The sequence below is a fragment of the Crinia signifera genome, chromosome 1 (genome assembly GCF_055691185.1).
Source record: "Crinia signifera chromosome 1, ASM5569118v1, whole genome shotgun sequence".
Classification (NCBI taxonomy): Eukaryota; Metazoa; Chordata; class Amphibia; order Anura; family Myobatrachidae; genus Crinia; species Crinia signifera.
In genome coordinates this window covers 77,954,966-77,971,638 of record NC_139217.1, presented here as the reverse complement: position 1 = coordinate 77,971,638, position 16,673 = coordinate 77,954,966, and the positions used below count along the sequence as shown (strand labels likewise).

The window sequence follows — 16,673 nt, the reverse complement described above, 5'->3', positions numbered from 1 at the left end:
AGACTCTTGCCACTGCAATCCATTTTAAATTCTGCTGCTAGGCTGATCGTCCTTGCAAGATGCTCATCGTCTGCTGATCTGCTCTGCCAGTCCCTCCATTGGGTGCCTGTATCTTACCATATTCAATATAAAACACTTCTACTCGCATATCAAGCTACTGTATTAGCCATACTGCACCAGCATATATCTCTTTACTTTTCACAAAATATCTCCCATCTCGACCACTCTGCTTTGCACAAGGGCTGCGTCTCTCTTCTGCACGTATCACTAGCTCCCATTCACCATTACAGGACTTTCATCGGGCTATGGAATGCCCTTCCACGCACAATTAGACTCTCCGCTAGCCTCCAAACTTTCAAGCGTTCCCTGAAAACTCACCTCTTCAGGCAAGCCTATCATATTTAGGTACCCTGTGGTATACCCTCTGAGGCAATTATGTATTATATAGATTTTCTTCTGGACTTGCAACTTGGTGGGAGTGCTATGCTATTAAAGGTGCCTGTCCTTGTGTTTCCCTCCTATGTCCCTATAGATTATAAACGTGCAGCAGGGCCCTCTAACCTCCAAGTCTGTCTGTTGTTACCCAGTTTGATTTATCACTGTCTACTATTGTAAAGCGCAACGGAATCTGCTGCGCTATATAAGAAAATGTAAATAAATAATTGTTGAAAGCCTCCACTATAATGTTAGAATGTGTTTGCACTCATACTCAATGACAGCAATGAAATCCGGTGTTCTTTCGTCATCCATTTCCCAGATCGTCAATCTTTTTTCCAGATCATCAATCAAGGCAAATTGATCCTTGACGTTTTTTTAAATTTGTAAGTCAAATTTCCCAAAAACGGCTTTGAGGTGCACACCACCGGGTCCAGAGGCAAATTGTTGCCGAATTCGGTGGCTCTAAGTGCCGCAGTGTCTCCACAATGTGACAGACATGCATACACACTCCTCAACTATAGCATATATCTATTATCTTCTAGAAGGTGTTAAATAAATAAGAAGTAGAATCTGATTGGTTGCTATGGGCAACATCACCATCTTCAATAGAGATTCCATCTTAGTAAATTTACCCCATTGTGTGCCTCCATTTTTGCAAGTGCACCTAGGCTTCATGCAAGATGATGGGACAAGAGAGCAGCAGCTTATACAGGTAGAGAGGGGGGGGGGGAGAATCTCTGTGCGCCAGCCCTGGAGAGCTATAGCTACTAATGAGCTATGAGCAATGACAAAGATATTTAATATTTATTTAGAAAAAAAACTTTTAAATATGGAGCACTGGCAAGTGTAAGGATTTATACAGTAACAATATATGGAATATTGCACTTATTAAGCATGTATAGCATTCCGTGTACTTTTTTCTTCCCCCTCATTTACAGCGAGTGTGTAACTAAAGCATACTAATGATGTATACACAGATTGGGCTTTCTTGGGCTCCTGCATATGGAGGTCTTTAACCAGCGACTGGAGCAAGAATACAACGCGTCTGTCATTATGACGGCACCTACAGTCCCATACAAAGCTGTGCTCTCTTCACAGAAACTGATAAAGGTGAGTAGGATGTGGGGGCATCTTCACTCCTATATCATTTATTTATCATCATTTATCATTTATTTCAACTATCCAATGGAAATATGGACGTTATTAATATGATAAAAAAAGATATTTGCATTTAACAATATGTATTGTCCCATTAATGCAATTTACAAAAACCCAAAACCTGTTATCCAGTAGCTAGTGAGCCGCGCTGCTTTTTGCATTCTATTTTTATATTATAAAAAAGCTAATTTGTATTATTTATTTGTAATCATAGTTATCAGCTACAGCATTTGCAAAAAAACCAAAAAATAGCTGAATCTCATTTCAATACAGCCACGTCTAGAGAGAGAGAGAGATACTGTACGTGTATTAGGAACAGCAAATGGTAACCCGGTGTTGCTGATTGCTTTAGCACGCTTTTCTCTGCTCGTTTGTTTGTTTTCGTTTTGTTTGTTCGTAAATTGAGCAATTACAGAAAATGTCCTGTAGCACCAATTTCCTGCCTGCACACAATGCAGTTACATAAACATAGGCATTTACCGACGGCTGCCTTTTATTGTATTAGCAAACCCACGCAAATACAAAGCAGTTAGGGAAGAGATTACAAAGTTTTGCAGAGAAAATCAGACTTCATTTATAAAAAAAAAAAAAATAGAAAAAAAGAAATCAAATTTTTACATGAATACATTTATTCTTCAGATTTCGTATGCCATCTCTTCTCTGTAGTTGGGTGCAGGCAGAGAAGCCACTGATCTTTACTCGCCCCTATGTTGTGCACATGCTCGGAAAGTGCATGCACCCTTTTCTTATATTTGTACGACATGTTTTTTTTATTGCCCTAGCCAACCTGTGGCCTTCAAGCAGTTGTGACACTGCACATCCCAGCATACTTCCCACATGGTGTAATGGTTAGCATAACTGCCTCACATGACAGAGGTCATGGGTTCGATTCCCACCATGGCCCTAACTGCGGAGTTTGTATATTCTCCCCGTACTTTAGTGGGTTTCCTCCGGGTACTCCAGTTTCCTCCCACAATCCAAAAATATACTGGTAGGTTAATTGGCTCCCAACAAAATGAACCCAAGAATGTCTGTGTGTGCGTGTATATGTGGTAGGGGATCCGATATGATATCCCGGCGGTCGGGATCCCGGCGGTCGGAATCCCGACACTGGAATCCCGACCGCCGAAATCCCGACAAGGGGGGGACATGGATCGCCCCCCCTTGCGGGCTCGCTGCGCTCGCCACGCAGTGGGCCCGGTGCCTCGCTACGCTCGGCACGCTATTATATTCTCCCTCTATGGGTGTCGTGGACACCCACGGAGGGAGAAAGTTTCGGGATTTCGGCGGTCGGGATTCCAGTGTCGGGATTCCGACCGCCGGGAAATTAACCGCATCCCGTGGTAGGGAATATAGATTGTAAGCTTTACTGGGGCAGGGACTGATGTGAATGTTCATATATTCTCTGTACAGCGCTGCGGAATATGTGTGCGCTATATAAGAAACTGTTAATAACTAAATAATTATTATAAGAAGGAGCTAAATAAATAAGTAGAATCTGTTTGGTTGCTATGGGCAACATCTCATCTTCAATAGAACTCGCATTTTAGTAAATTTACCCCAAACTGCACAGTGGAATCAGGAACTGTCTAAAATGTTCCGTTTGGTAAGATACATTGTGTAAACTACATGCAGCTGACAAGTCTTCGGAAGGAGGGTGATAATTGTATGGAGAATTATTCCAATCTGCCATATTATTTCCCTGCATTTGCACTTTGGAATGACCCATAGTCAGAATACTACTTACACTGTGATTCCTATATCACTGGCAATGGTGGGTGATGCACCAATTGCCCAGAACTATATGGGATTATTCTGCCTCTAAGTAATGGGGTCTACACACCCAGCGATTACAGGGCATTTTCTGAGCGATTTTACATCACTGTGTGTAGGGGCGACACGCGGCCCCGCACGTCGCTATCTCCCGGTGATTAATATCCAGCACACTATTGATATTGATTGATCACTGAGGGCCAGTGTTCTCACCGGAGAACACTGGCCCTGATAGATCACTCAGTGGCACATCACTGTGCAGCGCTATGCCCTGAGTGATCTAGCATAGCTCAGAAGGCTCATCTCCCCTGTCCCCCGTGTGACAGTTCTTAGCTGCAGGTAAAGTTAACTAAACTTTGTTAACAAATGATCTAACTAACAAGGGGGGTTAGATCCCGGATATTGACTGTCAGAACCTTCAGACAATTTGAAATCCTGCCCCTTTTCTCCGGGCTCAACAGTTTGTCAACAGGCGGAATTCAATGTTCTTAAGCAGCAAAAAGGGGCGTGCCGGCAAAACGGCTCTGTATTGTTGAGATCCGGCCATGAATTTGACAATCCACAACCGTTTTTGACAAAACGTATCCGACTGATTTTAAAGTCAGATCCGTTCTGTCGAGCTGCCCCTTCAATGTTGTCTGAATAAGCATCCACCTCTATTTCCCCTGTCAGAAATAGCGATGGGGATTGAATATCCCCCAAAAACTGTTTACAAAATTGATAATTTTCCACAATTTAAGCCTATATTTAACCAATTTTGAAAACTGGAATCCAGGACGTTTTTTTTCCCCCTTTCTTCATAAGAAATATGAAGGCTCTTTATATTTGTATCCATATATTGTTCATTTTGTTTAGTTGAATTATTGATTATGTAACTACACTTGGATGAAATAAGCTATTCTGTAGATAGTGGCTCTGATCTTCCACTATTTAAGCTTTGTATAGCTTCATCTGATCCCTATTGCTTTGGTGATTTGTGTAGGAATACGGAGCAGAAGAGATAACCATTGTAAACCCAACTGAATTTCCTGATAAATCTGTGGCATCTGCATATCTTGAGCCAATGATACTGGGTACCATTATTTCACCGGATGAATACCTTGGAAAAATAATGTCACTCTGTCAGGTCAGTCATTTTTTTTTATTTCCATTATGTTTAAAAATTGCATTTCTCAGCATTTGCATGTCACTCTGCAAGAGGCACCATTCACTAAATTATTTAGTAAGGTTTTTTTTTTTTGCACCTTTATCATCCGGGCAACATTTAAACTAACCAAAAGCGTAATATCTGATTGTGATTGAAAATACCGCACTGCTACCTTATGTTACTGCATCGGAATATGTTTACATAAGGAATAATTTATTATAGATACTGTGACAGAGAAATACATACACTGGATAAGATGAAGTCTTGGGGTGAGATTTAATAGGATGAGAGATTCAGAAAGTGAGAGATTTAGTAAAAAAATCTCATTTTTTTTAAAAGCGGCAATTATTTACACAGCAAAACCAGGTTGATTTTGCAGTGTAAATGATTGCCGCTTTAAAAAACATGGACACTTCTTACCGAATCTCTCACTTTCTGAATCTCTTATCCTATCAATTCTCACCCTTGGTCTTTATTTTGTAGCAGGTAAACAGTATAGGCAAGGATGGTTATAGCATTGCAGCATACAGATATCACAGCATAGTACAAACTCCTCAGTGTGTTCCAGTGGTCCCTACCGTAGCCCACGCCCCCAGCCTATCACCTGGGCAGCTGTTACACCATCAGGACCCCTGCTCTAGAAACACATATCAGGAAAGCACAGGTGCTGCTAATCAGCCCAACCCCGATCACATCAGTTTTCCTTCTACTGCTCTAAAACCTGGACGTTCCCTTCATGTGGAAGTATGCTGTCCCTGCTACAATACTATATATTTATATACTGCATGTATTCTACGTTCTTATTTTATGCCTATTCTCCAGCATGGTCTCACAGTCACAACAATGTAATATACGGATTCACTCCGTTAGGTCTAATCATCCACGCCGATACAGTAGTTTGCACTTGTATTTGTTTTATACAAACTGAGACAACACTGCAGCCACTTTAGATTTAGAAATTAATTTGACCTTTATACTGATGAAGTATGTAATATAATAAATTAAGGTGTCAGTCTAGCAGTTGCTCAGGGTTGAGCCTCCCTCCAGCTCTTACTGTTTCTTACTAATTTCTGTCCCCTCATTACACAACTTCTCTTCTCCTGCAGCAACCAAACTTCCTACTTACCTGGCCCTGAACAGGTGTTAGGGGGGTATTCAATCTCCCACCGTTATTCCCGATGGGGGAAATAGCGGCGGGGCCCTATTCAATACGGTCTTTCCCGACAGATTGAACAGGGATCTCGGCAGCATGGGCCCGATTTAAGAAGCAGTCAGGCCCGTTCTGCCAAGAACAGCCGTGGATTGTTGAGCTCTTGGCCGCAGCTTGCGTCGGGCGTATCTCACGGTCACGCCCCCTTTTTGGCATTTGGCAGGCGGGACATTGAATCCCGCCTACCAGTCGAGCAGCCGAGAACAGGACAGGGTCATGGCTGTCGGACCAGCCCGACAGTCGTGACCCGGGATTGAATATCACACTTAGAGAGAGAAAAGTAGGAATGGACTTTGTATGCCCAGTATCGAATGGTTGCGTGCCCTTATGCGATAGTTAAAAGACCATTCAATGATCTAGCCATCAATGGTTATACTGTACTGTGCGCAGAGGCAGTCAGATCTGTACATGTGTGCACTTAAGCTGAACTGTAGATACCACTTATGGGTGTCACAAGCTGAAAAAAGAAAGTCAGGCATCGTAAGGTTTAAACTTGATTTGAAAAAGTACTTCCATCGGATCTGGAACATCGATGCTAACAGCATCCGATGTCCATCCCTAAAGCATAAGGCCTGCTTCAGATTTGTATATACTGTAAACCAAATAATTTACATACAAATCCAATGTTTGTGGGACTGTAAAGGCCCAAGACACATTTTGCCCATGTGCAGAACGGGTCTTGATATAACGCTCGCAGCTGCATCAGCCGCAGCATTTGGGGGAGGGGCGACAACTGACACTGCTCATCAAAGGGAGGCATACCAGGTCCAGGGTCTGAGTTGTTATGCACATACTTATGGGACTCAGGTATCAGGTACTTTTCGTTTTTTTTGGTTTATTATCTGTATTTAAAAGGGAATGGATCATTTGGTCGACCATAAGTTGGTCAACATGCTAAAAGGTCGACATGGGTCTAGGTCGACATGTCATTAGGTCAACACAAGCATTAGTTTGACATGGGTTAGGTCGACATGTTGTTTTTTTTTACCCGAATGTTGACAGTGCACCGCGTCGCTTCGCTTGCCATGCTTTGGGCTCAGTGCCTCGCTGCATTCGACACACTATTTTATTCTCTCACCACATCCTAGTAGACGGTAGAGCATGAAATACCGCCTGTCGGCACGTCAGGTCAAAAAACAGTGAAAAACCCCATGTCGACCTTTTCACTGTAGACCTTTCAGCATGTCGACAGTGGTGTCGACCTAATGACTTTTGACCTAATGCTTGTTGACCTAATGACCGTATCCCATTTAAAATGCTGGTACTTGTGTATTTTGGCGGCGCCCCCGATGTCCGACGGACGCATCGCATCGCATGCCATGCACCCGATGGCATGCGATGCGATTTTTACCCCTTATACGACCAAAAATCGTATAAGCACCCTAAAGGGTGCTTTTGAGCACCCAAATGGGTGCTTACAATGTTAAATGCACCCCCACGCCACCCCCCCACTATAAACGTGAACCCGAAGCGTGACGAGCGCAGCGGTACGCGTCCTACGACCTTTTCATACCCCCACTATCCACGTCGACGTGGAGTTGAGAATAGAATAGTGTGGCGAGCGCAGCGAGCCACCGAGCCCGAAGCGTGGCGAGCCCCGCGAGGGGATGCGGATACCTTCACAGGTAAACGCGTCCCTTCGCGGGCTTCACAGGTATCCGCGTCCGCTCGCCACACTATTCTATTCTCAACTCCACGCCGACGTGGATAGTGGGGGTATGAAAAGGTCGTAGGACGCGTACTGCCGCCGCTCGCCACGCTTCGGGTTCACGTTTATAGTGGGGGGTGGCTTGGGGGTGCATTTAACATTGTAAGCACCCATTTGGGTGCTTAACATTGTATAAGCACCCATTAGGGTGCTTATACAATGTTTAATCGCATCGCATCGCATCGTATGCCATGTACAATAGCATACAATTTCAAAATTGTATGCCATCGTGCACTATCGTACGATATCGCGTCGCATCGCATACCATCGTATACGTTATGGTATGCGATGCGATGGGCGCCGCCAAAATACACAAGTACCAAAATGCCATATTCACTAGTATATTATGATCGTAAATAAAATTGCACCATAAACATGAATCACAACTGTAACAATAGATCACTGACCATGAGTAGGGTTTTAACAAACTCAAAAACGATTTTTCTTTTGTCTTGTGATGTGATTAAGCCATTTGTTGCCATCTTCTTCCCTCAGTCCCGACGAGCAGAACACAAAAGCTTGACCTATATTGATGATCACAGAATCATGATAAAATATCTGTTTCCTTTAAATGAAGTTGTGGTGGATTTTTATGATAATCTAAAATCTCTCTCTTCTGGATATGCAAGGCAAGTCCTTAGAATATGCCATTTTATTTTGTTTGCACATTTAAAAGTTACATGGAAAGATAATTTGATCTAGGTCTGTGCCTACAGATAAGGCTGCGTCTACACATTGCCTTTTAGCAGAATGCAGTTGAACAGGATCCTGTTTAGCAGGATGCAGTTTCTTGTGTCTAGATATTGCCTTTTCACAGGACGCAGTTGAACAAGATCCTGTTTAGAAGGATGAAGATTCTTGTGTCTGCACACATCCTGTTTAGCAGGATGCAGTTGTTGATAGGAATAAAGTGATTAGGGTTCCCCGTTTTTTCAGAACCACGTTGCGATTAAGACACATTGTCCGCATGCATCCTGGCGTGCTAAGCGGGGCTGTTTGGCGCGACTGCAGCAATGCTGTATGATCTATGTAATCTGTATCTGTGTTTCTCAAATTAGGAGGATACCTGGTACTGTCTATTTATGATGCAGGCCATATACCACAAAACATAGATGGGGAAAATATATGTGCAAGCCAATATAATTTCGGTACTTATTTGGGTTATTCAGCATTTGGCTCATACAAGGCACTTTTCTAAGTAAATAAAAGGATGTATTCCTCTACTTGTGTAGTCATCCGTCCCCGGGTGTCATACTTTATTTTGTGTTTCATTAGCTTTGACTATGAAGAAGCAGGCTACCAGCTCGCGGATCTGATCAAAATGGACATCTTACTAAACGGTCGTGCGGTGGAAGAATTGGTGACTATTGCCAATAGGTAAGCGATGCGCCTAGAGAATGAATGGCTCCACAAGAAAGAGAAAACCCGTACAACATTCTACCCATCACATCACAGGTTGACATGGGAAAGGTCGACATGAGTTTTCCCCTTTTTTTGTGTCAATGTCGCCACCTGTCAACATGGTCCCCCAATTAGTGTAACCTGTACCCATGCTTTGGGCTTGGCATATTATATTCTCCTCCCTCTATGCCGACATTGGATGGTGAAGTAAGAACAAGCTTGTTTAAAAAAGAAATCATGAAAAACGTGTGGGTACATTTTTCATGTTGACCTTTTGACCCTTTACAACCGATTGCATCATGTCCACCCATTTGGGTAGAACTATTGATAGTCTATATCAGGGGTGGCCAAACCGGTCCTCGAGCTCTACCAACGGTCCACGTTTTCCAGGTTACCTATCTGGTGCACAGCTGTAGTCATTACTAACTGTCACATTTTAAAACCTGCTGCATCCATTCCTACTATAGATCCACAGGTTGCCTGGAAAACATGCACCGTTGGTAGATCTTGAGGACAGGTTTGGCCACCCCTGGTCTATATAGACCCTGTAGATCTATCAACCAAGACCATAACCATCAAATGAAGAGTCTTATTCTCCAGCTTTTTTTATCTCAATTATTTTGGAATCACAAATTACTGCAAAATGTGCAGAGAGAATTAGATTTGGGTGAGTTATTTTGTTTCTGTGCAGGGAAAATACTGACGGCTTTATTTTTACACTGCAATATAGATCTCACTTGAAGTAAAACCCCGCCCAAATCTAATTCTCTCTGCACAAGTTACATCTACCCCAACTGCAGTACACATGGTTTTGTCCATCTAAGAAGGATTTTGTCAGAAAGAATGAACCAAAATAACCCCCTATGTCTTTTAGTATCTGTACTTAATAGGTACAGTACGATTGTATAATCTTTCTCATTTAGGGAAAAGGCATATGAAGTTGGTAAAACAATCTGTGAGAAGCTACGAGATGCTATACCAAGGCAGCTGTTTGAAGTAGCTGTTCAGGCAGCAATCGGTAGCAAGGTTATAGCAAGAGAAACGTGAGTATTACGCAGTATACTGTAGCCTATGTCTATGTAAGTGTGGATTCCATATTCTGTCTGCTCCCATACAGTAGGACATCGGATATGTATGTGTGCTTCTAAGCAATACTGAGACTACAAGAGGTGACTGATTACTTGGTAGGAAATGTTTGTTTCTTGTGGGCTCTTTTTAAGACTATAAAATATGCAGCAATTAATTCTAAAGTCATAGAACTCGTAAATGATGGCCGTAATCTTTGTTTCCTATGAGAAAATGGTTACTACATTATGTAATCCTAGGTCTGCATTTCTGAGAGTCACCGATCCCAGACAACTTTTTTAAATAAAGTAAACATTTAATAAACAAAATATGGAGCCAGATGTTTCAAGCTTCAAAAAGTGTGTAAGCAACCAGCCAATCAACTCCTACCTGTCATCTTTGAAACCCAGTCTGTAACATGACAGTTATTAACGGATTAGCTGGCTGTTTATCAATCTCCACTTTATCACTTTTTAAAAATTGATATATCTGGCCCATGAACTGCTATAGTATTCAATCCCGGCCGCTATTTTCGCCAGGTGGTAATAGCACCATTTCCGACATTATTAGATCGAACGTCATTCAGCCTATTCAATATGGGCTTCGCCAGTCGGAAAGACCGATCATCGGCGAAAACAGGCGCTGAAAGTCGGAAGCGGCCGTGGATTTGACAATCCAGCCCAACCGGGACTGAATACTGTCGGACGTTATTTCCGCCCGGTGGAAATTGTGGTCGGGTTTAATACCCCCATAGTTTCACATTCAACCTTCTCAGGCACTGCTATTCCTTTGTAGAGGGTGCTGATTTTGTTTGTGTTTTTCTATTAACAATAAATTGTTGTCACGGTCTGATTTGGATGTACAGTATAATTATTGTGAGTTTATGTACAGCACTAGAAAATTCTGCAGTGATTTACACAAGTCATTTATTTTTCCCAGAATTAAAGCCTACAGGAAAAATGTCTTGGCCAAATGTGTAAGTACAATTTTTTTATTATATATTATGTCATACTTGTAAACTAAAATCTAGCTTCAGTTAAAAGATCCAGAGACCTTTTTATTATGCTTTATGTTGGTATATGCCACTTGTATTTGTAACAAAACATTTCAAGCAGTGTGACATTTGTTTTTGCCATCTTGAACTTCACAGCAGCGTTCTGAGCTAGAGACGATCTTGAAACGCGTGACTGTCTCCAAATATTTTTGTTTTTTTAATAAATGTCTCTAAGCTTATTAAATATTTAAACACTGTGTGGCGGTATTGTCGAATACATTATAAAAGAGACACTTTCCCCACTTTTTAAAATTTATATTCCCAATTTTTATGTCTTTGAGTGCCAGTGATTGCATTTGTGGCTTTTCCTGGATGGAAGTTGTGCACACAAAGAGCATGTTTCATTCAACAGAAGTATGAATACTGTTGTGCCTCTACATGTAAATGGAGAACATATATAGCAAATGGTTGTATGGCCACAACAAACACCACCGTTCATAAGACACGTATTGGGTTTAGTTCATGAGCAGCGCAAAACATCAGTCCAATATACTAGCGATTTATTTTACACTATTTAAAATGTACCCCTTTTTGGGGCTGTGAAACAAAACGCCACTGCTAGTGTTCCAATGTCCTGGTAGTTTGTATATATCAGTCCAGGAGTCCTGGCTGCTTCCATTCATGCTGTCAGTTGTGTACCAGTACAGGGTAACCAGAGAGATCTCACCAATGGGCTTCATGGGGGTGGCTAGCGAAAGGCGGAGCTTGGAAAGAAGTGTACTCCACATTTATGTGCATATCTAGCTCACATTGATCATATTTTTGCAGTATGGTGGGGACATTTCAAGAAAAATGAAGTTGCTGAAGCGGCAAGCTGAAGGGAAGAAGAAGATGCGGAAAATCGGTAACGTGGAAGTGCCTAAAGATGCATTTATCACGGTTTTAAAAAGACAGCCAGACAAGTGACGGCGATCATGTTTCCCCAATGTCTGAAGCCAATCTGAACCTTCTGCCATGTGTCCCAGCGGGTTTGTCTGCAGTGCATCGGATCAGAGAAGAATGAAGAAATATGGGCTACCCAGTTTTGATGTGTTGGACCTAAAGATATTTTTATCTGAGAAAATGGATTATATTTAATTTACCTCAACCACAGTGGTAGTTCCATGGACTTATGATGAAAAATAATTATTCAGTGCTGAATGACTTCTGTGCATTGTTTTCTAAATATTTATATCAGAATAAAGTGAATAAGAAATTGTATGTGTTCCCTTTTGTATAGATATGAAGGTGCCCATACAAGGTACAATTATTGTATGCAATTTGGACTGCATCGCATCGCATACAGATGGAGCCGGGCTCATCCTTGGCCGACGCTCGCCAGTGCCCTTTCACTGGCGATAGATACTGGGACGCGCGTGCATCCCAGTATCACGGTGACGCTGCCCAGTTCGGGGGGGGGGGGGTCGGGACGGCAAGGGGGACCAGTGGCGACGGCGGGGGAAGCAGCGGGAACCCCCGCCAAGCTCCGTTGCCACGGGGCGTGCAAGAGTCTCGTGCGCGCACGCCCTGGCGGTGGCCGCTGGCGGGGGACGGCGGTAGAATCGCCATCCCCTGCGAGGAGCCCGGCTACATCTGTACGTTTTGCAATGAAATGAGATGCAATGCAATCTAGTATAAGAAGTATGTGCAGCACATACTTTTTGAGCAGTGCGATGGGATATGCGCCAGAATGCACGCATCTTATCGCACTCGGTAATTGCACAGTGTATGGGCACCTTGAGACCCAATGGGCGGCGCTATAAGAAATGCGGCATTGAATCATGGTGGTGGTTCAGACCCAATAGTAGCAAATAGATCCGAATACGCTCCCCATCCAGTTAGGCCGCATGCGAGCGGATGTGTATGTGAACACTGGCGGAGGGTGAGGGCGTTTTTCCTGCCTGCTAGGCTGGAATTATACACAGTCTAGGCAACAGGTGTGAATCAGGCCCTGTGTGTGTAAACATCAGTCATCTTGTGAAAAGAGATGCATCCTGCTGGCTTCTCTGGTCTGCTGCTGCTGCCACATTCCAAGATGCAACTTTGGATCATCTGCGTGAACATGGGTCATCTAAGTAACCATTTGGCCAGGAAATCTACATCTGAAGACACAGACATTTTTTATTGGTGGCAAAGCAATTGGGTGTAGTATGCGGTTCGGACAGTCATTAGCCCGACGTTGGGATCCCCACTGGCCAGCGCAACAAAGCCCCTTGCAGGCCCACCACCTATTCTATTCTCCCTCTATGGGGGTCGTGGACCCCCACGAGGGAGAATAGCCACCAGTTTCATGGGCATTTCTATTATGGGTGCAATCTGCGGGGTGAACACGGCTCCCTAAGTCAGGAGGGGCCCACACTGCACCTATGTTTTAATAATCACCTATTTAGAATCCCACGCCAGGCGCTGTAAAAATCACCACTGAAACGGTCACCGTGCATACGCAATACTGAATTTAGTCTCCATAACACGGTGGGAGCCTTGTTTCCGGAGACTTCTTATGCACAGTAGGCTCTGGCGTAATACCAGAGTCTACGATACAGCAAAGAGGAGGGGGACCACAGAGTCTGTACATGGGCCCCCGTCTCTTCCAAAGCACCCCTGACCAACTCGGTACCTCTTAAGTGGCAAATATTAGACGACAACCATGCCGATATATATGGGGACCTATGGGGGGGGGGGGGGGTGTTAATGTAAAATTGTGTGTTTGTCTGTATGTGTTTAGCATCTGCAACAGAAAGCCATTCCCTTTCGCCTGTAGTATGCAAAAAAAAACACTGCACCATTGTGTATAGATAGTAACCAAACTGTTTATTGTTAAAGGCATCTGCAGAGAGAGACTTATTTTTATGTTATTTTTTTTTTTTTTTAGAAAAGTGCTGTATAAATACAGAATAGTTTGAAATGATCCTCTAAACATAATACAACTGTAACAGCTATTAATGAATGAGACAAAGAAAATATCAGGCAGTGCAATACAGACAGTTGGCTACCTGGGAGGGTGCAGAGCAGGTGGATAGCTACAGTCAGTAATATATGGAGATTTACTGATGCATGCCCTATGTAAGCTGCAAAATCGCTCTGGGAGAGGTATATTTGTATTATACAGTATATTGCTAACTGCCAGATCTGACTATATAACACTCCTTCTAGTAAACAGCTGTATCTGCTATGCAGCCTTAGAACAAAAGTATTTATATTGAAGTAACACCATATGGAATGATACATGGCTATAGCAGAGATTGGACCTAAATAATAATACAGTACTTAGTCTTGCAGAGCCACTAGAGGAGCAGCCCGGTTCCCGCAGCTCTCCTTGTGGTGTCCTCAGTTCTTCTTCATGCTGTGCAATGGTTCCACGAGTTTATTATGCACATGCATTAAACCTGGGAGAAGGAAACCGTCTCAGCGTTACTCAGGCTGCTGTCACGCACCATCTTCCACATGACCGAGTGTAACCCTTCCCCGGGAACAGAAACTGATCACGTGACCGCAGCACCAAGCTGCACTTTCACATTCGCTTAAAGTGTATTTTGCTTGGAGCAACAAGTCACCCCCTGTATCTATATTGTGGCATAATGAAATGATTAAACCCAGAGAGAAAAGAAGAAGAAAATCGGGGTGACTTGTTGCTCTAAGGAAAATACACTTTAAGCAACTGTGAAAGTAAAGCTTGGTGCTGTGGTCATGTGAGCAGTTTCTGTTCCCGGGGAAGGGTTACACCGGAAGAGGGGGGGGGGGTAGAAGTTCCCTATAGCACCTATCTAGTACAGCCTGCAAACCGATGGCGAGAAGATGATCTGTGGCAATCTGCCCCAAAACTGGTTTAACTGGTTTTTTTTTTACAAAAATGAATACCTTTAGCAGGAAGCATAAAGACGAGTATAGCTTTTCTTTCTGTACTCATATGAGAATACTATGAGGAATTGGATTGTTGGTGAATTGCTGCAGTGTATTCGCCGATGCGCCTTTCAGCCGCCCGCCCGCATTCACAATTCACCTAAAAGTGCCAAAAACATTTGAGCGAGACTCCGATACCACAAAGAGTTGCCTGGCACTTACTGGATCCCCCGCCCCCCTTCAATCAGCCAGGAGTCCAATAGGTCTGCTAAGTTGCCAGTACCAAGGCGTCCAGTTGGGTGTCGATCGATAGGTCAACCACAGAAAGGTCAACTACTGAAGTTCGACAGGCCTTAGGTGGACACACTCAGAAGGCTGACATGGCTTTAGGTCAACAGGGCCGTTAGGTCAACATTCAAAAGGTCGAAATGGGTTTTTCATGGGTTCTTTGTCCTGAATGTCGACACAATCGACATGGACACCGTATCGGTGCACCGCATCTTCACCCTGAGATATCTTGTCATGATGTCCACCACCACACAACCTCCTGTTACAGGAAGGAATCTTACCTCGTTACGGGGTGTAGCATAAAATGGGCCTATTTGCAATGCTGCCTTGTGCCTTTACCACCACTCCCGGGGCACATTATAAAGACTTCAATTGCCTCCCACAGAATCGGGGCAAAAAGCTTCATCTAAAATGCTTTATTTGAGGTAAACTTAAATTTATATCAGTATATTATAAATAACTGAACTCAGTCTGTGACATTATAGGTTTACGGGACGCCTTAGTCATGCAAGCAGTGCTGTTACCTAGAGCACAGGACTGTGGCGGAAGCACCACCGCTGCCCCACAGCCTCTGCATCTGACTAGCACTATGCGGTAGCTACATCGCTGCTTGAAGCATCCAAAGGACACTCAAGGCACGCATCTAGACTTGGGCTTGTACTAGCTGCCTGAAATCTCTGGGCAGCTCTCCACACTCCTGCCAGCAGTTATCACTGGGAAGGTAGATGGTGTCAGAAAGCAGTGTTCCAGTAAGGTTTTTGCAGCACTTGGAACGCAAATATGTATACATGATGGATATTATAGCATATCCAGGTATTATATAGGATATTCTACCATATCCAGTATATCTTATGAAAAAAAGTTGTATAGTATTATAAAATTATACTCCATATTCTTTCACTATGCAATACTCACCTTTAAAATACTTCACAGTTTTAACTCGTAGCTCTAACGTAGCATCTTCATCACAGATAAATATAGTGCGAGGATGTTGCTGGAAAGCAGACACTGTCCACATGTGGTTCACACCCTCCTCTATGGCCTTGTATAATGCAAATGCTTTATGAGCCCCTGTAATGAGGATCATCACCTGCCAGAGAAAAGCATAAAACAATTACATATAATATGTATAATCACACACACACACACACACACACACACATATATATATTAGTTACGGAGATGTTAGCTTTGCATAAGATGTATGTAACAATGTTTATACAAGTATTGCCCCCTATAAGCGGACAATTTTCATTTTTCTTATGAAGAGGCAGCCAGAGGCAAGCCAGTCTCCTGGTAAGAGAAAATGAGTAAATCTGGATAAAATCACCGATGTATACTGTATGCACCTTTTTTCTGAACAGGATGTAGGTAACCGGGTCCTGACAGTCGGGATCCCGACAGGCATTCACTCAACTGCCACCCGCTATTTTCCCTCGTGGGGGAGAATAGAATAGGTGGCTTGCGTAGCGAGCCGCCGAGCCCGCAAGGGGCTTAGTTGCGCTCACCATGCTGTCTGGGTCCGGCCAGTTGGGATAATGACTGTCGGACCCCTATACCACACCCTAGGTAACCACCCACAAACCTGTATCTCTATAATGGATACTTATTA

At 43.3% G+C, this 16,673-nt stretch overlaps 2 protein-coding genes across 3 annotated transcripts in view; one reads left to right on the top strand and one right to left on the bottom strand.

Annotated features, from left to right (window-relative positions):
* The window catches only part of GUF1 (GTP binding elongation factor GUF1), a 37,110-nt gene extending 24,960 nt beyond the window's left edge, over positions 1-12,150 (top strand). For both annotated transcript variants that reach the window (XM_083166824.1, XM_083166905.1), the window contains exons 12-18: positions 1,416-1,548; positions 4,352-4,495; positions 7,930-8,063; positions 8,710-8,811; positions 9,759-9,878; positions 10,840-10,876; positions 11,723-12,150. In XM_083166824.1, coding sequence (XP_083022950.1) covers positions 1,416-1,548; positions 4,352-4,495; positions 7,930-8,063; positions 8,710-8,811; positions 9,759-9,878; positions 10,840-10,876; positions 11,723-11,860 — 808 coding nt within the window. In that variant the 3' untranslated portion in view covers positions 11,861-12,150. The remainder of the gene's footprint in view (positions 1-1,415; positions 1,549-4,351; positions 4,496-7,929; positions 8,064-8,709; positions 8,812-9,758; positions 9,879-10,839; positions 10,877-11,722) is intronic.
* Positions 12,151-13,737: 1,587 nt separating this feature from the next.
* GNPDA2 (glucosamine-6-phosphate deaminase 2) overlaps positions 13,738-16,673 on the bottom strand; it is a 435,608-nt gene continuing 432,672 nt past the window's right edge. Inside the window, exons 7-8 of the mRNA XM_083166699.1 lie at positions 15,977-16,151; positions 13,738-14,319 (exon numbers count right to left, since the gene is read on the bottom strand). Of these exons, the coding sequence (XP_083022825.1) occupies positions 14,261-14,319; positions 15,977-16,151 (234 nt within the window). The 3' untranslated portion in view covers positions 13,738-14,260. The remainder of the gene's footprint in view (positions 14,320-15,976; positions 16,152-16,673) is intronic.